The sequence below is a fragment of the Carcharodon carcharias genome, chromosome 21, assembly GCF_017639515.1.
Source record: "Carcharodon carcharias isolate sCarCar2 chromosome 21, sCarCar2.pri, whole genome shotgun sequence".
In the NCBI taxonomy this organism is placed as follows: Eukaryota; Metazoa; Chordata; class Chondrichthyes; order Lamniformes; family Lamnidae; genus Carcharodon; species Carcharodon carcharias.
Genome location: NC_054487.1, coordinates 22,858,526 through 22,884,286, shown reverse-complemented (window position 1 = coordinate 22,884,286; position 25,761 = coordinate 22,858,526). Strand labels below are relative to the sequence as shown.

The window sequence follows — 25,761 nt, the reverse complement described above, 5'->3', positions numbered from 1 at the left end:
ACAGATAGGGTGGATAGGCACTTTTTCCATTAGTAGAGAGGTCAATAACCAGGGGGCATAGATTTAAGGTAAGCGGTAGGAGGCCAAGAGGGGAGTTGAGGAGAAATGTTTTCACCCAGATGGTGGTGAAAGCCTGGAAAACCCTGCCTGAAAAGGTGGTTAGTCAGAAGCTCTTGTAACATTTAAGATGTATTTAGATATTCACTTGTGTTGCCATAGCCACCAGGCCAAGTGCTGGAAAATGGGATCAGTGTAGTGAGAGCTTTGTTGACCGGCGTGGGCACTGTGAGCCGAATGGCCTCCTTCTGTGCTGGAAATGTCTATGAGTCTAAGAGTCAGAGTGGACAGGAGTCACTCTGCACAAAGGGTCGGTGTGGACAGGAGTCACTCTGCACAAAGGGTCAGTGTGGACAGGAATCACTCTGCACAAAGGGTCAGTGTGGACAGGAGTCACTCTGCACAAAGGGTCAGTGTGGACAGGAGTCACTCTGCACAAAGGGTCAGTGTGGACAGGAGTCACTCTGTACACAGGGTCAGCGTGGACAGGAGTCACTCTGTACACAGGGTCAGTGTGGACAGGAGTCACTCTGCACAAAGGGTCAGTGTGGACAGGAGTCACTCTGCACAAAGGGTCAGTGTGGACAGGAGTCACTCTGCACAAAGGATCAGGGTGGACAGGAGTCACTCTGTACACAGGGTCGGCGTGGACAGGAGTCACTCTGCACAATGGATCAGTGTGGACAGGAGTCACTCTGCACAAAGGGTCAGTGTGGACATGAGTCACTCTGCACACAGGGTCAGTGTGGACAGGAGTCACTCTGCACACAGGGTCAGTGTGGACAGGATTCACTCTGCACAAAGGGTCAATGTGGATAGGTGTCACTCTGTACACAGGATCATTGCGGACAGGGGTCACTCCGTACACAGCATCAGCACGGGCGGGGGTCACTCCATACGCAGGGTCAGCGTGGACAGTGGTTACTCTGTATGCAGGGTCAGTGTGGACAGGGGTCACTCCGTACACAGGGTCAGCACAGGCAGGGCTCACTCTGTACGCAGGCTCAATGTGGACTGTGGTCACTCTGTACACAGGGTCAGTGTGGACAGGGGTCACTCTGTACAAAGGGTCAGTGTGGACAGGAGTCACTCTGCACACAGGGTCAGCGTGGACAGGAGTCACTCTGCACACAGGGTCAGTGTGGACAGGATTCACTCTGCACAAAGGGTCAGTGTGGATAGGTGTCACTCTGTACACAGGGTCATTGCGGACAGGGGTCACTCCGTACACAGCGTCAGCACGGGCGGGGGTCACTCCATACGCAGGGTCAGTGTGGACAGTGGTTACTCTGTATGCAGGGTCAGTGTGGACAGGGGTCACTCCGTACACAGGGTCAGCACAGGCAGGGCTCACTCTGTACGCAGGCTCAATGTGGACTGTGGTCACTCTGTACACAGGGTCAGTGTGGACAGGGGTCACTCTGTACACAGGGTCAGTGGGGATGGCGGTCACTCCGTACACAGGGTCAGTGTGAAGAGGGGTCACTCTGTACACAGGGTCAGTGTGGACAGGGGTCACTCTGTACACAGGATCAGTGGGGATGGCGGTCATTCCATACATAGGCTCAGTGTGGACAGGGATCACTCTGTACACAGGGTCAGCGTGGACGGCAGTCATTCTGTACACTGGGTCAGTGGGGATGGCGGTCACTCTGTACACACGGTCAACGTGGACAGGGATCACTCTGTACACAGGGTCAGTGGGGATGGCCGTCACTCTGTACACAGGGTCAGTGGAGTTGGTGGTCACTCTGTACACAGGGTCAGTGGGGTTGGCGGTCACTCTGTACACAGGGTCAGTGGAGACAGGGATCACTCTGTACACAGGGTCAGTGGGGTGAATGTTACTCTCTATCTATTGGAGGCACTCACTCACTTGTTTCATTAAGAGCCTGGTTTGCACCTTTGAGACAAAAATGTCCTAAAACAGAAAAACAGAATCAAATCCATCAGAAATTCTGGGAATGATCTCATCATTGGGCTAAGAGGAAAATATTCCCGAACTTCATGGGATCGTTCCCCACACTCGGTGTCAGAGGAATAGTTTCCCCCAACCTCCATGGGATCGTTCATTACACTGGGTAACGGGAAATGTGTTCCCGAAATGAATGGATACGTAGTGTACACGGGCGATGTGTACACGCCTACAATAGTAACACAAGGTCAGGGGGGAGGATAGGCTGGGTTCACTCTGTACACGGTCAGTGCAGACAGAGGTCACTCTGTACACAGGGTCAGTGTGGACAGGGATCACTCCGTACACAGGGTCAGTGCAGACAGGGGTCACTCTGTACACAGGGTCAGTGTGGACAGGGGTCACTCTATACACAGGGTCAATGCGGATAGGGGTCACTCTGTACACAGGGTCAGCGTGGACAAGGGTCACTCTGTACACAAGGTCAGTGCGGACAGGGGTCACTCCGTACACAGGGTCAGTGCGGACAGGGGTCACTCCATAAACAGGTTCAGTGGGGACAGCGGGGTCTCTGTACACAAGGTCAGTGCGGACAGGGGTCACTGTACACAGGGTCAGTGCGGACAGGGTCACTCTGTACACAGGTTCAGTGTGGACAGAGATTACTCCGTACACAAGGTCAATGGGGTTGAAGGTTACTCACGACCTTCAGGTCCGACTAACTCACTTGTTTCTGTTGCTGTCTCGATTGTGTCTCACGTCCTAAAATATCCTAAAATATAGAAATACAGAAACAAATCCATCAACAAATCCTGGGATTGTTCTCCGCACTGGGTGAAACTGGAAAAGGGCGTCCCAAGCGTCACAGGATAATTCTGGGTTTCACAGGGAAACAATCCCCAGGACAGACAGTTTCACCCCCTGCACAGAGCAAGAGGTAAGGGCTCCTGCAGGAAATGGGATCATTCTGTGCATGTGTTAAACTGTGGACAATGATCACTTTATAAGCAGGTTCAAAGGTCAGCGAGGGGTCAGAGTGCACACTGTCAGATAAGAGAAGCCTGTCTGCTCATTCCAGGAGAAGTCATAGGAGTTACTGCAAACAGGCTGACTGTGCAGAGGGGTCACCGTGCACACGGGGTCAGCGTGGACAGGGGTCACCCTGCACACGGGGTTAGCGTGGACAGGGGTCACCCTGCACATGGCGTCAGCGTGGACAGGGGTCACCCTGCACACGGCGTCAGCGTGGACAGGGGTCACCCTGCACACGGCGTCAGCGTGGACAGGGGTCACCCTGCACACGGCGTCAGCGTGGACAGGGGTCACCCTGCACACGGCGTCAGCGTGGACAGGGGTCACCCTGCACACGGCGTCAGCGTGGACAGGGGTCACTCTGCACACGGCGTCAGCGTGGACAGGGGTCACTCTGCACACGGGGTCAGCGTGGACAGTGGTCACTCTGCACACGGGGTCAGCGTGGACTGGGGTCAGTCTCTACACACGGGGTCAGTGTGGATGGATGTCACTCCATACACAAGGTCAGCGTGGACAGGGGTCACTCCGCACACAGCGTCAGCGTGGACAGGGGTCGCTTCGCACACAGCGTCAGCCTGGACAGGGGTCGCTCCGTACACAGGGTCAGCGTGGACAGGGGTCACTCCGTACACAGCATCAGCCTGGACAGGGGTCCCTCCGCACACAGCGTCAGCGTGGACAGGGGTCACTCTGCACACAGGGTCAGCGTGGACAGGGGTCACTCTGTACACAGGGTCAGTGGAGACAGGGGTCACTCTGTACACAGGGTCAGTGGGGTTGGCGGTCACTCTGTACACAGGGTCAGTGGAGTCAGGGGTCACTCTGTACACAGGGTCAGTGGGGTGAATGTTACTCTCTATCTATTGGAGGCACTCACTCACTTGTTTCATTAAGAGCCTGGTTTGCAGCTTTGAGACAAAAATGTCCTAAAAGAAAAACAGAATCAAATCCATCAGAAATTCTGGGAATGATCTCGTCATTGGGCTAAGAGGAAAATATTCCCGAGCTTCACGGGATCGTTCCCCACACTCGGTGTCACAGGAATAGTTTCCCTCAACCTCCGTGGGATCATTCATTACACTGGGTAACGGGAAATGTGTTCCCGAAACGAATGGATACGTAGTGTACACGGGCGATGTGTACACGCCTACAATAGTAACACAAGGTCAGGGGGGAGGATGGGCTGGGGTCACTCTGTACACAGGGTCAGTGCGGACAGGGGTCACTCCGTACACACGGTCAGTGCGGACAGGGGTCACTCTGTGCACAGGGTCAGTGCGGACAGGGGTCACTCTGTACACAGGGTCAGTGCAGACAGGGGTCACTCTGTACACAGGGTCAGTGCGGACAGGGGTCACTCTTTACACAGGGTCTGGGCGGACAGGGGTCACTCTGTACACAGGGTCAGGGCGGACAGGGGTCACTCTGTACACAGGGTCAGTGCGGACAGGGGTCACTCCGTACACAGGGTCAGGGTGGACATGGGTCACTGTACACAGGGTCAGGGCGGACAGGGGTCACTCTGTACACAGGGTCAGGGCGGACAGGGGTCACTCTGTACACGGGGTGAGTGCGGACAGGGGTCACACTACACAGGGTCAGTGCGGACAGGGGTCACTCTGTACACAGGGTCAGCGTGGACAAGGGTCACCCTGTACACAAGGTCAGTGCGGTCAGGGGTCATTCCGTACACAGGGTCAGTGCAGACAGGGGTCACTCTGTAAACAGGGTCAGTGCGGACCGGGGTCACTCTGTTCACAGGGTCAGTGCGGACAGGGGTCACTCTGTACACAGGGTCAGTGCGGACAGGTGTCACTCCGTACACAGGGTCAGTGTGGACAGGGGTCACTCTGCACACAGGGTCAGTGTGGACAGGAGTCACTCTGCACACAGGGTCAGTGTGGACAGGGGTCACTCTGCACACAGGGTCAGTGTGGACAGGGGTCACTCTGCACACAGGGAGAGGGTGGACAGTGGTCACTCTGTACACAGGGTCAGCGTGGACAGGGGTCACTCCCTACACTGGATGAGCATGGACAGAGGTCACTCTACACTGGTTGATCGTGGACAGGAGTCACTCTCTATACTGGGTGAGCATGGGCAGGGGTCACTCTCTACACTGGGTGAGCGTGGGCAGGGGTCACTCTCTACACTGGGTGAGCGTGGACAGGGATCACTCTCTACACTGGGTGAGCGTGGACTACACTGGGTGAGCGCGGACAGGGGTCACTCTGTACCCTGGGTGTGCGCGGACAGGGGTCACTCTGTAACCTGGGTGAGCGCGGACAGGGGTCACTGTGTACCCTGGGTGAACGCGGACAGGGGTCACTCTGTACCCTAAGTGAGCGCGGACAGGGGTCACTATCTATACAGGATGAGTGCGGACAGGGGTCACGCTGTGTACAGGGTCAGTGTGAACAGGGGACACTCTGTACACAGGGTCAGTGCAGACATGGGTCACTCTGTACAGAGGGCGAGTGTGGAAAAAGGTCACTCTGGACGCAGGCTGAGTGTGGAAAGTGGTCAATCTGCACACAGGGTCAGAGCGGACAACGGGGTCTCTGCACACACGGTCAGTGCGGACAGCGGGGTTTCTGCACACAGGGTCAGTGCAGACAGCGGGGTCTCTGTACACAGGGTCAGTGTGGACAGCGGGTTCCCTGCACACAGGGTCAGTGCGGACAGCGGGGTCTCTGCACACAGGGTCAGTGCGGACAGCGGGGTCTCTGTACACAGGGTCAGTGCAGACAGCGGGGTCTCTGTATACAGGGTCAGTGTGGACAGGCGACGCTCCGTACACAAGGTCAAAGGGGTTGAAGGTTACACTCTATCTTCAGGGCCGACTAACTCACTTGTTTCTGTTGCTGCCTCGATTGTGCCTCACGTCTTAAAATATCCTAAAATATAGAAATACAGAAACAAATCCATCAACAAATCCTGGGATTGTTCTCTACACTGGGTGAAACTGGAAAAGGGCATCCCGAGCGTCAGAGGATAATTCTGGGTTTCACAGGGAAACAATCCCCTGGACAGACAGTTTCATCCCCTGCACAGAGCAAGAGGTAAGGGCTCCTGCAGGAAATGGGATCATTCTGTGCGTGTGTTAAACTGTGGACAATGATCACTTTATAAACAGGTTCAAAGTTCAGCGAGGGGTCAGAGTGCCAGAGAAGAGAAGCCTGTCTGTTCATTCCAGCAGAGTTCATAGGAGTTACTGCAAACAGGCTGATTGTGCAGAGGGGTCACTCTGTCCAGAGGGTCTGAATGGACAGTGGTCACCCTGCACAAGGGGTCAGTGTGGACTGGAGTCATTCTGTACACAAGGTCAGTGTGGACTGGGGTGATTCCGGGCACAGGGTCAGCGTGGACCGGGGCCACTCCGGGCACAGGGTCAGTGTGGACAGGGGCCACTCCGGGCACAGGGTCAGCATGGACAGGGGTCACTCCGGGCACAGGGTCAGCGTGGACAGGGGTCACTCCGGGCACAGGGTCGCGTGGACAGGGGTCACACTGGGCACAGGGTCAGTGTGGACAGGGGTCACTGCGGGCACAGGGTCAGCGTCAACAGGGGTCACTGGGGGCACAGGGTCAGCGTGGACAGGGGTCACTGCGGGCACAGGGTCAAAGTGGACAGGGCTCACCCCGTAAACAGGGTCAGCGTGGACAGGGGTCACTCCGTACACAGGGTCAGTGTGGACAGGGGTCACTCCGTACACAGGGTCAGCGTGGACAGGGGTCACTCCGTACACCGGGTCAGCATGGACAAGGGGTCACTCTGTACACAGGGTCAGCATGGACAGGGGTCACTCCGTACACAGGGTCAGCGTGGACAGGGTCACTCTGTACACAGGGTCAGCGTGGACAGGGGTCACTCCGTACACAGGGTCAGCGTGGACAGGGGTCAATCCGTACACAGGGTCAGCATGGACAGGGGTCACTCCATACACAGAGTCTGCGTGGACAGGGGTCAGTCTGTGCACAGGGTCAACGTGGACAGGGGTCACTCTGTACACAGGATCAGTGTGGACAGGGGTCAATCTGTACACAGGGTCAGCATGGACAAAGGTCACTCTGTATACGGGGTCAGTGGGTTGAAGGTTACTCTCTACCTTCAGGGCCGACTAACTCACTTGTTTCTGTGGCTGCCTCGATTGTGCCTCACGTCTTAAAATATCCTAAAATATAGAAATACAGAAACAAATCCATCAACAAATCCTGGGATTGTTCTCTACACCGGGTGAAACTGGAAAAGGGACATCCGAGCGTCACAGGATAATTCTGGGTTTCACAGGAAAACAATCCCCTGGACAGACAGTTTCATTCCCTGCACAGAGCAAGAGGTAAGTACTCCTGCAGGAAATGGGATCATTCTGTGCATATGTTAAATTGTGGACAATGATCACTTTATAAACAGGTTCAAAGGTCAGCGAGGGGTCAGAGTGCACACATGTCAGAGAAGAGAAGCCTGTCTGCTCATTCCAGCAGAGTTCATAGGAATTAGTGCAAACAGGTTGACTGTACAGAGGGGTCACTCTGTCTAGAGGGTCTGAATGGACAGTGGTCGCCCTGCACACTGGGTCGGTGTGGACAGGAAACACTTGGTATATGGTGTGATTGTGGACAGGGATCACTCTGTGCAAAAGGTCAGTATGGAAAGTGGCCTTTCTGTACACAGGGAGTGGTCAGGGGTCACTCTGTACACAGGGAGTGGTCAGGGGTCACACTGTACACAGGGTCATTGTGAACAGGAGTCACTCTGTACACAGGGAGTGGTCAGGGGTCATACTGTACACAGGGTCATTGTTGACAGGGGTCACTCTGTACACAGGATGAGTGTTGACAGGGGTCACTCTGTATATGCTTTCTGTGTGGACCGTGGCCATTCTGTACACTGGATATGGACAGGGTTCAGATTGTACACAGGGTCATTGTGGACAGGGGTCACTCCGTACACAGGGAAAGTGTGGCCATGGGTCACTCAGAGTCACCTTGAACAGGGGCCACTCTCTATGCAGGGTCAGGGTGGACAAGGGTCACTCGGCACACAGGGTCAGTGGGTTGAAGGTTACTCACTACCTTCAGGGCTGACTAACTCACCTGTTTCTGTGGCTGCCTCGATTGTGCCTCACGTCCTAAAATATCCTAAAATATAGAAACAAATCCATCAACAAATCCTGGGATTGTTCTCTGCACTGGGTGAAACTGGAAAAGGGCTTCCCGAGCATCAGAGGATAATTCTGGGTTTCACAGGAAAACAATCCCCTGGACAGACAGTTTCGTCCCCTGCACAGAGCAAGGGGTAAGGGCTCCTGCAGGAAATGCTATCATTCTGTGCGTATGTTAATCTGAGGACAATGATCACTTTATAAACAGGTTCAAAGTTCAGCGAGGGGTCAGAGTGCTAGAGAAGAGAAGCCTGTCTGTTCATTCCAGTGGAGTTCATAGAAGTTACTGCAAACAGGTTGATTGTGCAGAGGGGACACTCTGTCCAGAGGGTCTGAATGGACAGTGGTCACCCTGCCCACTGGGTCAGTGTGGACAGGAAACACTCAGTATATGGTGTGAGTGTGGACAGGAGTCACTCTGTGCAAAAGGTCAGTGTGGACAGTGGCCATTCTGTACACTGGGTCAGTGTGGACAGGGGTCACTCTGTACACAGGGTCAGTGTGGACAGCGGTCACTCTGTACACAGGGTCAGTGTGGACAGCAGTCTCTCTGTACAAAGGACTCACTCTGTACACACAGTCAGTGCGGAAAGCGGTCACTCTGTACATAGGGTGAGTGTGGAAAGGGGTCACCCTGTACACTGGCTGAGAGCGGACAGGGGTCAGCCTGTACACTGGCTGAGAGCAGACAGGGGTCAGCCTGTACACTGGCTGAGAGCGGACAGGGGTCAGCCTGTACACAGGGTCAGGGTGGACAGGAGTCAGCCTGTACACAGGGTCAGGGCGGACAGGGGTCACTCTACACGGTCAGTGTGGACAGCGGTCACTCTGTACACAGGGTCAGTGTGGACAGCAGTCTCTCTGTACAAAGGACTCACTCTGTACACACAGTCAGTGCGGAAAGCGGTCACTCTGTACATAGGGTGAGTCCGGACAGTGGTCACCCTGTACACTGGCTGAGAGTGGACAGGGGTCAGCCTGTACACTGGCTGAGAGCGGACAAGGGTCAGCCTGTACACTGGCTGAGAGCGGACAGGGGTCAGCCTGTACACTGGCTGAGAGTGGACAGGGGTCAGCCTGTACACAGGGTCAGGGCGGACAGGGATCTCTCTGTACACAGGGTCAGGGCGGACAGGGATCACTCTGTACACAGGGTCAGGGCGGACAGGGATCACTCTGTACACAGGGTCAGGGCGGACAGGGATCACTCTGTACACAGGGTCAGGGCGCATAGGGGTCACTCTATACACAGGGTCAGGGCGGACAGGTGTCACTCTGTACACAGGGTCAGGGTGGACAGGGGTCACTCTGTACACAGGGTCAGGGCGGACAGGGGTCACTCTGTACACAGGGTCAGGGCGGACAGGGGTCACTCTGTACACAGGGTCAGGGCGGACAGGGGTCACTCTGTACACAGGGTCAGGGTGGACAGGGGTCACTCTGTACACAGGGTCAGGGCGGACAGGGGTCACTCTGTACACAGGGTCAGGGCGGACAGGGGTCACTGTACACAGGGTCAGGGCGGACAGGGGTCACTCTGTACACAGGGTCAGGGCGGACAGGGGTCACTGTACACAGGGTCAGGGCGGACAGGGGTCACTCTGTACAAAGGTTCAGGGAGGACAGGGGTCACTCTGTACACAGGGTCAGGGTGGACAGCAGTCACTCTGTACACAGGGTCAGGGCGGACAGGGGTCATTCTGTACATAAGGTCAGGGTGGACAGGGGGTCACACACATTGTACACAGGATCAGTGTGAACAACGGTTACTTTGTACACAGAGTCAGAGTGGACAGGGGCCACTCTCTATGCCGAGTCAGCATAGACAGGTGTCAGTCTCTACACAGGGTCAGTGTGGACAAGGGTCATTCTGCACACAAGGTCAATGAGGTTGAAGGTTACTCTCTACCTTCAGGGCCGACTAACTCACTTGTTTCTGTGGCTGCCTCGATTGTGCCTCACGTCTTAAAATATCCTAAAATATAGAAATACAGAAACAAATCCATCAACAAATCCTGGGATTGTTCTCTACACTGGGTGAAACTGGAAAAGGGCATCCCGAGCGTCAGAGGATAATTCTGGGTTTCACAGGAAAACAATCCCCTGGACAGACAGTTTCATCCCCTGCACAGAACAAGATGTTAGGGCTCCTGCAGGAAATGGGATCATTCTGTGCGTGTGTTAAACTGTGGACAATGATCACTTTATAAACAAATTCAAAGGTCAGCGAGGGGTCAGAATGCACACCGTGTCAGAGAAGAGAAGCCTGTCTGTTCATTCCAGCAGAGTTCATTCGGAGTTACTGCAAACAGGTTGACTGTGCAGGGGGGTCACTCTGTCCAGAGGGACTGAATGGACAGTGGTCTCCCTGCACGCAGGGTCAGTGTGGACAGGGGTCACCCTGCACGCAGGGTCAGTGTGGACAGGGGTCACCCTGCACACTGGGTGAGGGTGGACAGGGGTCACCCTGCACACTGGGTGAGGGCGGACAGGGGTCACCCTGCACACTGGGTGAGGGCGGACAGCGGTCACCCTGCACACTGGGTGAGGGCGGACAGGGGTCACCCTGCACACTGGGTGAGGGCGGACAGGGGTCACTCTGTACACAGGATGACTGCGGACGGGGGTCACTCTGTACACAGGATGACTGCGGACAGGGGTCACTCTGTACACAGGATGACTGCGGACAGGGGTCACTCTGTACACAGGATGACTGCGGACAGGCGTCACTCTGTACACAGGATGACTGCGGACAGGCGTCACTCTGTACACAGGATGACTGCGGACAGGCGTCACTCTGTACACAGGATGACTGCGGACAGGGGTCACTCTGTACACAGGATGACTGCGGACAGGGGTCACTCTGTACACAGGATGACTGCGGACAGGGGTCACTCTGTACACAGGATGACTGCGGACAGGGGTCACTCTGTACACGGTGTAGTCAGGGATCACATTGTACACAGGGTCAGTGTGAACAGCGGTCGCTCTGTACACAGGGTTAGTGTGGCCAGGGATCTCTCAGAGTCACTTTGAACAGGGGCCACTCTCTATGCAGGGTCAGCATAGACAGGTTTCACTCTCTACACAGGGTCCGGGTGGACAAGGGTCAGTCTGCACACAGGGTCAGTGGGGTTGAAGGTTACTCACTACCTTCAGGTCCGACTAACTCACTTGTTTCAGTGGCTGCCTCGATTGTGCCTCACGTCCTAAAATATCCTAAAATATAGAAATACAGAAACAAATCCATCAACAAATCCTGGGATTGTTCTCTACACTGGGTGAAACTGGAAAAGGGGGGTCCCGAGCGTCACAGGATAATTCTGGGTTTAACAGGAAAACAATCCCCTGGACAGACAGTTTCATCCACTGCACAGAGCAAGAGGTAAGGGCTCCTGCAGGAAATGGGATCATTCTGTGCGTGTGTTAAACTGTGGACAATGATCACTTCATAAACAAGTTCAAAGGTCAGTGAGGGGTCAGAGTGCACACCGTGTAAGAGAAGCCTGTCTGTTCATTCCAGCAGACTTCATAGGAGTTACTGCAAACAGGTTGACTGTGCAGAGAGGTCACTCTGGCAAGAGGATCTGAATGGACAGTGGTCACCCTGCACACAGGGTCAGTGTTAACTGGGATCATTCTGTACACAGTGTCAGTATGGACAGGGGTATCTCCATACACAGGGTTAGTGTAGACAGGGGTCAATCTGTCCAGAGAGTCTGAATGGACAGTGTTCACCCAGCACATGGGGTCAGTGTGGGCAGGGGTCATTCTGTATAGAGTGTCTGAATGGACAATTGTAACCCAGCACATGGGGTAATTGCGGACGGGGGTCACTCTGTGCAAAAGATCAGTGTGGATGGGGGTCACTCTGTACACAAGGTCAGTGTGGACTGCAGCCATCTGTACACAGGGTGTAGACAATGGTCGCTCACTACACAGGGTCAGTGTGGACAGGGGTCACTCAGCACACAGGGTCAGTATGGACAACAGTTTCTCTGTACACAGGGTCAGCACGGACAGGGCTCAGTCTGTACACAGGGTCAGCATGGACAGGGGTAACTCTGTACACAGGGCCACTGTGGATAGTGGTCACTTTAACGCAGGGTCAGCGTGGACAGCGGTCACTCTGTACACAGGGTCAGTGAGAACAGCATTGTATCTGTACACAGGGTCAGTGTGGACAGCGGGTTCTCTGTACACAGGGTCAGTGTGGACAGGGGTCACTCCGTACACAGGGTCAGTGTGGACAGGGGTCACTGTACACAGGGTCAGTGCGACCAGGGGTCACTGTGTACACAGGGTCAGTGTGAACAACGGTTACTCTGTACATAAAGTCAGCGTGGACAGGGGTCACACTACACATAGGGCCACCTTGGACAGGGGCCACTCTCTATGCAGGGTCAGCATAGACAGGAGTCACTCTCTACACAGGGTCAGTGTGGACAAGGGTCATTCTGCACACAAGGTCAATGGGGTTGAAGGTTACTCACTACCTTCAGGGCCGACTAACTCACTTGTTTCTGTGGCTGCCTCGATTGTGCCTCACGTCTTAAAATATCCTAAAATATAGAAATACAGAAACAAATCCATCAACAAATCCTGGGATTGTTCTCTACACTGGGTGAAACTGGAAAAGGGCATCCCGAGCGTCAGAGGATAATTCTGGGTTTCACAGGAAAACAATCCCCTGGACAGACAGTTTCATCCCCTGCACAGAGCAAGAGGTAAGGGCTCCTGCAGGAAATGGGATCATTCTGTGCGTATGTTAAACTGTGGACAATGATCACTTTATAAACAGGTTCAAAGGTCAGCTAGGGTTCAGGGTGCACACAGTGTCAGAGAAGAGAAGCCTGTCTGTTCATTCCAGCAGAGTTCATAGGAGTTACTGCAAACGGGTTGTCTGTGCAGAGGGGTCACTCTGTCCAGAGGGTCTGAATGGACAGTGGTCACCCTGCAGAGTGGGTCAGTGTGGACAGGGGTCAGACTGTACACAGGGTGAGTGTGGACAGGGGTCACGCAGTACACAGGGTGAGTGTGGACAGAGGTCACGCAGTACACAGGGTGAGTGTGGACAGGGGACACTCTGTACACAGGGTGAGTGTGGACAGGGGACACTCTGTACACAGGGTGAGTGTGGACAGGGGTCACTCTGTACACAGGGTGAGTGTGGACAGGGGTCACTCTGTACACAGGGTCAGTGTGGACAGGGGTCACTCTGTACACAGGGTCAGTGTGGACAGGGGTCACTCCGTACACAGGGTCATTGTGGACAGGCGTCACTGTGTACACAGGGTCAGTGTGAACAACGGTTACTCTGTACATAAAGTCAGCGTGGACAGGGGTCACACTATACATAGGGCCACCTTGCATAGGGGCCACTCTCTATGCAGGGTCAGCATAGACAGGGGTCACTCTCTACACAGGGTCAGTGTGGACAAGGGTCATTCTGCACACATGGTCAATGGGGTTGAAGGTTACTCACTACCTTCAGGGCCGACTAACTAATTTGTTTATGTGGCTGCCTCGATTGTGCCTCACGTCCTAAAATATCCTAAAATATAGAAATAAAGAAACAAATCCATCAACAAATCCTGGGATTGTTCTCTGCACTGGGTGAAACTGGAAAAGGGCATCCCGAGCGTCACAGGATAATTCTGGGTTTAACAGGAAAACAATCCCCAGGACAGACAGTTTCATCCCCTGCACAGAGCAAGAGCTAAGGTCTCCTGCAGGAATTGGGATCATTCTGTGCGAATGTTAAACTGTGGACAATGATCACTTTATAAACAGATTTAAAGGTCAGCGAGGGGTCAGAGTGCACACCGTGTCAGAGAAGAGAAGCCTGTCTGTTCATTCCAGCAGAGTTCATTAGGAGTTACTGCAAACAGGTTGATTGTGCAGAGGGGTCACTCTGTCCAGAGGGTCTGAATGGACAGTGGTCACCCTGCACAAGGGGTCAGTGTGGACATGGCTCATTCTGTACACAGGATCAGTGTGAACAAGGGTCGCTCCGTACGCAGGATCAGTGTAGACAGGGGTCGCTCCGTACGCAGGGTCAGTGCGGACAGGGGTCGCTCCGTACACAGGGCCAGTGCAGACAGGGGTCGCTCCGTACACAGGGTCATGGCGGACAGGGGTCACTCCGTACACAGGGTCAGGGCGGACAGGGGTCACACCGTACACAGGGTCAGGGCAGACAGGGGTCACTCCGTACATAGGGTCAGTACGGACAGGGGTCACTCCGCACACAGGGTCAGTGTGGACAGGGGTCACTCCGCACACAGGGTCAGTGTGGACAGAGATTACTCCATACACAATGAAGTGTGGATAGGGATTACTCTGTACACAGGGTCAGTGTGGACAGGGGTCACTCTGTACACAGGGTCAGTGTGGACAGAGATTACTCCATACACAATGAAGTGTGGATAGGGATTACTCTGTACACAGGGTCAGTGTGGACAGGGGTCACTCTGTACACAGGGTCAGTGTGGACAGAGATTACTCCATACACAGAAAAGTGTGGATAAGGATTACTCTGTACATAGGGTCAGTGTGGACAGAGATTACTCTGTACATAGGGTCAGTGTGGACAGAGATTACTCTGTACACAGGGTCAGTGTGGACAGGGATTACTCTGTACACAGGGTCAGTATTGACAGCGATTACTCTGTATACAGAGTCAATGTGGACAGGGGTCACTTTGTACACAGGGGTCATTAGGTGTTAAGTTTACTCTGTCAAATGTATTATCTCACTTGTTCCCCTGATTTCCTTGTTAGTATATTATAATCTGAAATAGCCTGAAATATGAAAACACAGAAACAAATCCATCAATAAATCCTGTGTTCATTCTGTACACTGGCTACTGCAGCATACAGACTCACTGGTGCTTAAGTCACTGCCCACCACCTGCCAATTTAGTTGAAATCCTCCCGAACCACTCTGGTGAACAGTCTAGTTGAGGTGCAGCCTGCCCCTTTTGAATATATTGCTTCTGCCCCAGAACCATTCCCAATGCCCTATGAATCTGAAGCCCTCCCTTCCTCGTGCACTCTGCCTCAAGCCCGCATCGATTCTCCCCAGTTTCCTATTTCTACTCTTGCTAGCGCCTGGCACTGGAGTAATCCAGAGATTACTACCTTCAAGATCCTACTTTTTAACTTCCTCCCTAGCTCCTGAAAAAACTTACCAGAGGACCTCAGCACCTGATCTCTTGATGAACTTGGCATCAATGCACATGTGGGAGAATGATAGAGTCTCAATAACAAAAAAATGGCTTAAAAGCGTTGAGAATTGCACACTTAATATTCAACAAAAGTTTTCAGAAGAGATAGAGGAGGAGGAAAGGAAGGTGGGGTGGCAGTACTGATTAGGGAAGACATTGTAGTGTTCGAAAGAGGGGATCTCCTTGAGGGGACAAGGACACAATCCAATTGGTTATAGTTGAGAAACACTACGAGAGGTATTCTATAGGCCTACAAATAGTGAGAGGATAAGAGGCACAAATCTGCAGGGAAATCGCTGAGATATACAAGAGCTGTAGCGTGGTGATATTGGGGGGTTTTAATTATCCAAATATCAGCTGGAATAATGTTAGCATAGTACGAAATTCTGAACTGTGTTCAAAAGAACTTCCTTGCCCAGAATTTTCTCTTCCAACTCAAAAAGAGGCATTGCTGGGTCTGGCGCTAGGAATGAAGTGGGCCAAGTGTCTGTGGGGGAACACTTGGGTCAGAGTGGTCATAAGGTTTAGATTAAGTAAAAAGCAAGAAACAATCTAAAGTAGAGCTTCTAAATTGGAAGATAGCAAATTTCAATGGCATGTTGGGAGTTGTGTACCCCAGTTAAATAGAACTGATAGGAAAATCTGTAATGACCAGATTTGGTGACCATTGTGGTGACTAATGTGGTGACCGTTAAGGAGGACATGTTTAAGATATAGGCTAAGGACATTCTGACAAGTGTGAAAGGCAGGGGAAGAAAGGCCAGGGTCCCTGCTTTATGAAACAAAAGAGAGTCTATGATGCATGTCAGGTGAATTATTTGAACAAGAACCTGGCCAAATACAATAAGTTGAGAGACAAAAGGAAAAGGGAAAATAAGAAAATAAGGCCCAAGAGTGAATATAAGAGTAAAATGGGAGTTAGCATAAAAGGAACCCCAAAATATTCCACTGGATAAGTAATATTCGCGCCACACAAGTGCCGGGCAATGATCACACCAACAAGAGAGAATCTAGCCATCGACCCTTGACATTCAATGGCATTACCATCACTGAATCCCCCACTATCATCATCTGGGGTTACCAATGACCAGGAACTGAACTAGCCATATAAATACTGAGGTTACAAGAGCAGGTCAGAGGCTAGGAATCCTGCAATGAATCATTCACCTCCTAACTCCCCAAAGCTTGTCCTCATCTACAAGGCACAAGTCAAGAATGTGATGGAATAGTCCCCACTTGCCTGGATGAGTGCAGCTTCCACAACACTCAGGAAGTTTGACACCATCCAGGACAAAGCACCCCATTCACAAACACTCACTACCTCCACCACTGACACACAGTACACACTGCTGCCACTATCTACAAGATGCACTGCAGGAGTTCACCAAGGCTTCTTATATAGCACCTTCCAAACCCACGTCCACTACCATCTAGAAGGACAAGGGCAGCAGATAGATGGGAACACCACCACCTGGAAGTTTCCCTCCAAGCCACTCACCACCCTGACTTGAAAATATATCGCTATTCCTTCACTGTCTCTGGGTCAAAATCCTAGAACTCCCTCCCTAACAGCACTGTGGGTGTATCTACACCACATGGACTGCAACTGTTCAAGAAGATGGCTCACCACCACCTTCTCAAGTAGCAATTAGGGATGAGCAACAAATGTTGGCCTAGCCAGCGACACTCTCATCCCATGAATGAATAAGAAATAAACCCTTCCTCACTGTCCTGATCACACCCCTGACATCACTTGGCTGATCACTGCCCTCCTCACTATTCCAATCATATACCTCCTCACTATCCCCATCATACAACTCCTCAAAATCCCAGTCAGCCCCTTCCTCACTATCCTGATCAACCCCTTCCTCACTATCCCAATCACCCCCCGCCTCGGTCCCACAATCACCCCTCCTTACTATCCCGATCACACTCCCTCCTCACTATGCCGATCACCCCCTACTAACCTGATCATCCAACTCTTCACTATCATGATCACCCCTCCCCTCACTATCCCGATCATCTCCCCTCCTCACTATGCCGATTACCCCCTGCTCACTATCCCGGTCACCCCCTCCTCACTATCCCAATCACCCATCTTCTCACTATCCTGATCAGCCCCTTCCTCATTATCCTGATCTCCCAGAATTAGAGATCCAAGGGACCAGGGAGAATGAGGAGTTGGAGGAAATTAGTATAAGTAAGAAGGTTGTGTTGGAGAAATTAATGGGACTGAAGGATGATAAGTCCCCGGGAGCTGGTGTTCTACTTTCCCAAGTGTGGAAAGAAGTTACTGTGGAGATCGTGGATGCATTGGTGACCATCTTCCACAATTCTACAGATTCTGGAAAGGTTCCTGCAGATTGGAAGTAGAAAATGCTCTTTCAGAAGGAAGGGAGGGTGAAAACAGGGAACTACAGACCTATCAGCCTTACATCACTGGTAGGGAAAATGCGATAATCTATTATAAAGAATGTGATAAATGGAGTAGTCAGGGGTAGTGAAGAGGGAGCTGATCCGGGACAGTGAGGAGTGAAATAATCAGTGATAGTGAGGGGGGGGGCTGATCCAGGATAGTTGGGGGGGGCTGATCCAGGATAGTGAGGAGAGTGTTAATCAGTGATAGTGAGGGGGGGCTGATCCGGGATAGTGAGGGGGGGCTGATCCGGGATAGTGAGGGGAGGCTGATTTGGGATAGTGAGTGGGAGGCTGATTCGGGATAGTGAGGGGGGGGGTGCTGATCCGGGATAGTGAGAAGGGGGCTGATCCGGGCTAGTGAGAGGGGGTGGGGGGCTGATCTGGGAGAGTGTGGCAGGGCGCTGATCCAGGATAGTGAGGAGGGAGTTAATCAGTGATAGTGAGGAGGGGGCTGATCCGGGATAATCGAGGGGGGCTGATCCGGGATAGTGAGGAGGGAGTTAATCAGTGATACTTGGTTGGTGGGGGTGGGGGGGGAGAGCTGATCTGTGATCGTGATGGGGGAGCTGACTGGTATAGTGAAGGGGGGCTGATCTGGGATAGTGAGGGGAGGCTGATCCGGGAGAGTGAGGAGGGGCTGATCCGGGAGAGTGAGGAGGGGCTGATCCGGGAGAGTGAGGAGGGGCTGATCCGGGAGAGTGAGGGGAGGCTGATCCGAGGTAGTGGAGGGGGCTGATCCGCGATAGTGAGGGGGGGGACTGATCCAGGGTAGTGACGGGGGCTGATCCGGTGTAGTGAGGGAGGAGTTAATCAGTAATAGTGAGGGCGGGGCTATTCCAGGATAGTAAGGCGGGGGCTGTTCCGGGATTGTGAGGGGGGGCTGATCCGGGATAGTGAGTGGGGGGCTGATCCGGGATAGTGAGGAGGGGGCTGATCCGGGAAAATGAGGAGAGGGCTGATCCGGGAAAATGAGGAGGGGGCTGATCCGGGATAATGGGGGGGGGGGCTGATCCGGGATAGTGAGGGGGGGGGCTGATCCGGGATAGTGAGGGGGGGGCTGATCCGGGATAGTGAGGGGGGGGCTGATCCAGGATAGTGAGGGGGGTGGGGGGCTGATCCGGGATAGTGAGGAGGGAGCTGATCCGGGATAATGAGGAGGGGCTGATCCGGAATAATGAGGGGGGGCTGATCCGGAATAATGAGGGGGGGCTGATCCGGAATAATGAGGAGGGGGCTGATCCGGGATAATGAGGGGGGGGGGGGGGGGGGGGCTGATCCCGAATAATGAGGAGGGGGCTGATCCCGAATAATGAGGAGGGGGCTGATCCCGAATAATGAGGAGGGGGCTGATCCGGGATAGTAAGGGGTGCTCATTCAGGATAGTGAGGGGGGGGATAATCTGGAATAATGAGGGGGTTCTGATCCGGGATAGTGAGGACGGGGCTGATCCAGGATCATGAAGAGGGGGCTGGTCCGAGATAGCGAGGAGGGGCTGATCCGGGATCGTGAAGAGGGAGTTAATCAGTGATAGTGAGGGGGGGCTGATCTGGGGAAGCAAGCGGGCGGCTGATCCAGGATAATGAGTGGGGGGGGGGGGGCTGATCCAGGATAGTGAGGGGGGGGGGGGGTGCTGACCCGGGAGAGTGAGTGGGGGGGGGGGGTGGGGCGGCTGACCCGGGATACTGAGGGGAGGGCTGACCTGGGATAGTGAGGGGGGGGGTTAATCAGTGATAGTGAGGGGGGGGCTGACCCGGGATAGTGAGGGGGGGGCTGACCCGGGATAGTGAGGGGGGAGTTAATCAGTGATAGTGAGGGGGGGGCCGATCTGGGGTAGTGAGGGGAGTATTAATCAATGATAGTGATCAACAATATTAAGTAGATACATTTCGGAAATCGTGAACATTATTGGAGTGTCAGGACAGTTGTAGTCCCGCAAGGTCAGGTCTGATCTGTAAACTAACCCCTTCTCCTCTTCCTTGCCTTATAACCTTTAATACCTTTGATTAACAAAATCCAGCAACCTCAGATTTCTAATGAACAAGATTAACTGCTTTTTAAAAATCTCTGCAGGCTCTATCTGATAAGCTGATCATTTTTGGTGTTCAGGCATTCTACCCTTATTGACAGAATCTAATAATACCCCAAAGCCAATGTGAAGCTAACAGCTCTATAATTCCCTGGTATCCCTGTGTCACCTTTTTTGAATAACGGAGTGATATTATAATATACTAACCTAGAGGAATGTTCCTGAATCAGGAGAACTTTGAAATGTAACAGTTTAGGACATTTGCAATGTCCTCAACTATTTCCATTAAAACCTGAGATGGAAACTGTCTAGTCCTGGCAATTTGTCATTCTTTAGTCCCCATTATTTTCTTCATTATTCTTATTTTGTTTATATCCTTGATCCAATGTTAGTTTCCTTGGGATGAATGGAATTCTGGTCTCTTTCTCTATTAGAAATACTGATGCAAGGTAATGTTTTAACATGCTCTTTACTTTCATTGACATTGATCAGCATTTTCAGTTTTTATTGCTCCTGACCATTCTCTTTTTCGTAATGTCATTGTAAAAGACATTTGCATTGATTTTGATATCCCTTACAAGCTTCTTCTCATATTCCTTTTTGTAATTCTTACTGTGTGGTTTGTCAGCTTCCAGCTGTCAGTACTTGTGCTACTTGCATTCTTGTACTCTTTTTCTTTCAGTTTCATATTGTCTCTTACTGCTTTAGTTGCCCATGGCTGATTTTTTGGCAAGTCGAACTCTTGTCCTTTATGGGTGTAAACTAGTTCTGTGTCACGTTAAATTCATATAAACACATGAACAAGGAGCAGGAGTAGGCCACTCGGCCCAACAAGCCTGCTCTGCTATTCAATAAGATCATGGCTGATCTGAATGTAATCTCAACCCCACATTCCTGCCCATCCCTAGTAATCTTTCAGCCCCTTGTTAATCAAGCATCTATCTAACCCTGCCTTAAAAATATTCAAAGGCTCTGCCACCACCGCATTTTGAGGAAGAGAGTTTCAAAGACTCACAACCCTCAGAGAAAAAAATTCTCCTCCTCTCTGTCTTAAATGGGAACCCCTTATTTTTCAACAGTGGCCCCTAGTTCTAGATTCTCCCACAAGGGGAAACATCCTCTCCACATCCACCCTGTCAAGACCCCCTCAGTATCTTAAAAGTTTCAATCAAGTTGCCTCTCACTCTTCTAAACTCCAGTGGATACAAGCCTAACCTGTCAACTTTTCCTCGTAAGACAGCCTTCCCATTCCTGGTATTAGTCTAGCTGAACAGCTTCTAACGCATTTACATCTATCCTTAAATAAGGAGACCAACACTGTACACAGAACTTCAGATGTGATCTCACCAATGCCCTTCACACTGAAACATAATCTCCCTAATTTTGTAATCAATTACTCTCACAATAAACAATAACATTCTATTAGCTTTCCTAATTACTTGCAGTACCTGCAGACTAACCATTTGTGATGCACTAAGACACACAGATCCCTCTGAGTCTCAGAGCTCTGAAATCTCTCATCATTTAAATATTAAGCTTCTTTTTTATGGACAATTTCACATTTGCCCACATTATACTCAATTTGCCAGATCTTTGCCCATTCACTTAACCTATCTATGTCCCTTTGTAGCCTTATGTCTTCTTCACAATTTACTTTCCTACCTATCTTTGTGTCGTCAGCAAATTTAGCAAACATATCTTCAGTCCCTTCATTCAAGTCATTGATATAAATTGTAAAAAGTTGAAGCCCCAGCACTGTGGCACACCACTTGTCACATCCTGCCAATCAGAAAAAGACCCTTTTATGTCAACTCTCTGCTTCCTGTTAGCCAGCCAATCTTCTATCCATCCCAATACATTTCCTCCTATACCATGAGCTTTTATTTTCTGCAACAACCTTTGATGTGGCACTTTATCAAATGCCTTCTGGAAATCTAAGTACAGTACATCTACCAATCCCCCTTTATCCATTAACAGGATTGCTCTGTAGACAATGCACAGTCTCTGCCTTGTCCTGTTTGAAGTCAGCCTTACCAAAATCTAGAGTCTGATTCGTTGTTTTGCACTTCTCCCTTTCAAACCCAAAGTTGAACTTGATAAATGTTCATGTAGAATTTGGCTGTTCACCAAGTATGGCTTTAGTTAACTAATTGATATTTTTAAGGATGTTCCCAGGAATTAGAGGTAAAAGTTATAGACGGCTAGTAAAATGGAGGATGTTTTTCTCTTTCTTGGGGTGTGGGCATTAGCTGCCCATCCCTAATTGCCCTTGAACTGTGTTTGGGTTTTGGAAATGCAGTGCTGTGCTGACTGCTTGTCAAGTTATGTAACTCTGCCTCTGGGCAGAGGTCTTAAGATCAGTTCAAGAAAGACTTTTCAGACACACACTAAAGAAGACTACTGTCCTTATAGATGAAACAAACTGAGTGGCTCATCACACCATTTCAGGGGCAGTTAAGAGTCAACCACATTGCTGTGGGTCTGGAGTCACATGTAGGCCAGACCAAGTAAGAATGGCAGATTTCTTTCCTTAAAGGACATTAGTGAACCAGATGGGTTTTTACAACAATTGACAATGGTTTCCTGGTCATCATTAGACTTTTAATTCCAGATTTTTATTGGATTCAAATTTCACCATCTGCCGTTACCCCGGGTATCTGGAATACAAGCCTAGTGATAACACCATTATGCCATCACCTCCCCCTCGTGGTGTTTTCAGACAGTGGACTTTTAAGCAAGGAATAATTTACCACATGGAGACATCACAACAGGGACTTGAACCATAATCAGCCTATGGGTCAGCTGTGGCTCAGTCAGTAGCACCCTCACCTTCAAGTCAAAACATTGTGGGTTCGAGTTACACTCAGAGCATTGAACACACAATCCAGGCTGACACGTCTGTACCTATACCTGTACTTCTATATACAGTAAATGCTGGACTGTAGGCGATAATGCCTTTCAGGTGAGATATTAAACTGAGGCCTTGTTTGACCCCTTCAGTTCAATGTAAAAATGGCACGATATCAGAGCAGAGAATATCTCCATGACGACTTTGGCAATACTTATAACTAAACCAACATGACAAATAAGAATGTTTAACTGACTTTTTAATCTTGTTTGTGGAATCATGCTTTGTACAAAATGGCTGCCACAGCTCCCTAAATTATAAATTCAAGTTATTTTGTTTGCAAAGAGTTCAGCGTTTGAAAAGGAAAAACCTAAAAGAACACGAGGAAATGGGGCTGTGGAAGAGACCGGTCTTGGATTAGATGGGCTCAACAAAGCTGTGATGGACTGAAGGAAGGAGAGTGATAGCTAAACACAATCATCAACAGACTAAATTTAACTGAAAACTGCCCAGCAACAGAAATAATGCTTATCGGCATGGGAGAAATTGGAGGTATTGGACACTACTGAAGCACAAAGAGGAGAGGGGCAAGTGGACAAGAGTGATCACAATGGGAGTGGGGAGAATAGACAAGAGTGACCACAGTGGGAGTGGGGAGAATGGACAAGAGTAACCACAGTGGGAAAGTGAACATCAGTTACGATAGTGGGAGTGGGGAGAGTGGACAGGAGTGACCACGGTAGGCGAGAGGACAGGAGTGATCACAGCAGGAGTGGTCAGCGGTGACCACGGTGGGAGAGTGGACAGGAGTGACCACAGTGGGAGAGTGGACAGGAGTGACCACATTGGGAGAGTGGACAGGAGTGACCACAATAGGAGTGTGGTCAGGAGTGACCACAGTAGGAGTGTGGTCAGGAGTGACCACAGTAGGAGTGTGGTCAGGAGTGACCACAGTAGGAGTGTGGTCAGGAGTGACCACAGTAGGAGTGTGGTCAGGAGTGACCACAGTAGGAGTGTGGTCAGGAGTGACCACAGTAGGAGTGTGGTCAGGAGTGACCACAGTAGGAGTGTGGTCAGGAGTGACCACAGTAGGAGTGTGGTCAGGAGTGACCACAGTAGGAGTGTGGTCAGGAGTGACCACAGTAGGAGTGTGGTCTGGAGTGACCACGCTGGGAGAGCGGTCAGGAGTGACCACGCTGGGAGAGCAGCCAGGAGTGACCACGCTGGGAGAGCGGTCAGGAGTGACCACGCTGGGAGAGCGGTCAAGAGTGACCACGCTGGGAGAGCGGTCAGGAGTGACCAGGCTGGGAGAGCGGTCAGGAGTGATCAGGCTGGGAGAGCGGTCAGGAGTGACCAGGCTGGGAGAGCGGTCAGGAGTGACCAGGCTGGGAGAGCGGTCAGGAGTGACCAGGCTGGGAGAGCGGACAGGAGCGACCACGCTGGGAGAGCGGACTGGAGCGACCACGCTGGGAGAGCGGACTAGAGCGACCACGCTGGGAGAGCAGACTGGAGCGACCACGCTGGGAGAGCGGACTGGAGCGACCACACTGGGAGAGCGGACTGGAGTGACCATGCTGGGAGAGCGGACTGGAGGGACCACGCTGGGAGAGCGGACTGGAGGGACCACGCTTGGAGAGCGGACAGGAGTGACCACGCTGGGAGAGCGGACTGGAGTGACCACAGTGGGAATGAATAGAAGTGACCACAGTGGGAATGAATAGAAGTGACCACAGTAGGAGAGTGGACAAGAGTGACCACAGTGGGAATTAATAGGAGTGATCACAATGGGTATGTTGCTGTTCCCTGTACTGGTTGTTGATCTTGCTTTTACTCTCTCTTTCATCCTCATTGTGAGAACATCTCACTGCATGGTCCCTCGTCCTGGGTGACCCACCCTCTAACAGAGTGATCCTCTGCTCACTCTCCTGTAATCCAGAATGATCTTAAAATAAGGCTCAGACATTATTGAAGCATTATTTCCTGGTTGAATTAGTTGTGTCTGCTTTCTTTCATTTTGATCACAAGAAGCGATAAGCAATCGAATGCCCTGGTTAACTCAGCTGCAAACAACACCCCCCCACCCCCACCCCATTACCCTCCCACCCGAGCTGCTTACCTTTGGTCCCCTCTTGCGAGCAATCGATTGTCCCAGTCTGCTGAGGAAGGAGATGGGTGACTTTGTGGCACTCACAATGTTGGATTTATCATGAAATCCCAGCAGGTATTCTGTGAAGCAGAAACAAAAGCCCAGGGGTAAATGGAATTGTGCACAGATTTGAAGATTACAGTTATTGAATTGAATAGGGTAAATCTCAGCAAACAGTGAGTCATTTTATGACAGTGAATATTCTCATTAATTACTCCCTGTAACTGTGTAGATATTGGTAAAAGTTCTCATTAACACCATTTCCTGGGGAAGACCACTGGATACTTCCCTTCAGCTGAAAAACAAAGTTAACTACAATCTCTGCTTTCTGTAGATTATCCACAAAGTCACTCTCCATTTCATCCAATGGGCTTCAATTTTGCTACCAAGTCTAATATGTGGATCTTTATCAAACGCTTTTGAAAGTCCACATTTCAAAGAAAGTCCACATTCAACTGCACTTGCCTCATCAAAATCCGTTATTTCATTAAAGAACATAGGAACAGAAGGCCATTCAGCCCATTGAGCCTGATCTAATATTCAGTACGATCATGGCTGATCGAATGCTTTTGCCCACGCTATCCCCATCGCCATTTACATTATTGTTAATCAGAAATACACCAATCTCTACCTTAAACATACTCAATAACTGAGCTTCCACAGCCCTCTGGGATGGAGAATTCCAAAGATCCACAACCCTGAGTAAAGAAGTTTCTTCTCATCTCGGTCCTAGGTGGCATCCCCCTCATTTTGAAATTGTGTCCCCTGGTTCTAGACTCCTCAAGCAGGGGAAACATCTTACCTGCATCTACCCTACCTATTCCTTTAAGTATGATGATGGAGAGTAGACTGATGGGGTGGTTGGATTTGTCCTGCTTTTTGTGTACAGGACATGCCTGGGCAATTTTCCACATAGCTGAGTA

The 25,761-nt window shown here is 51.3% G+C and overlaps 1 protein-coding gene across 6 annotated transcripts in view; it reads right to left on the bottom strand.

Moving 5' to 3' along the window:
• Positions 1-25,761, bottom strand: part of LOC121293109 (F-actin-monooxygenase MICAL2-like) — a 590,417-nt gene that overhangs the window by 346,374 nt on the left and 218,282 nt on the right. For 5 of the 6 annotated variants that reach the window (XM_041215769.1, XM_041215771.1, XM_041215772.1 and 2 more), the window contains exons 14-15: positions 24,809-24,918; positions 11,347-11,391 (exon numbers count right to left, since the gene is read on the bottom strand). In XM_041215769.1, coding sequence (XP_041071703.1) covers positions 11,347-11,391; positions 24,809-24,918 — 155 coding nt within the window. The remainder of the gene's footprint in view (positions 1-11,346; positions 11,392-24,808; positions 24,919-25,761) is intronic. The other variant, XM_041215770.1, reaches the window with a different exon arrangement.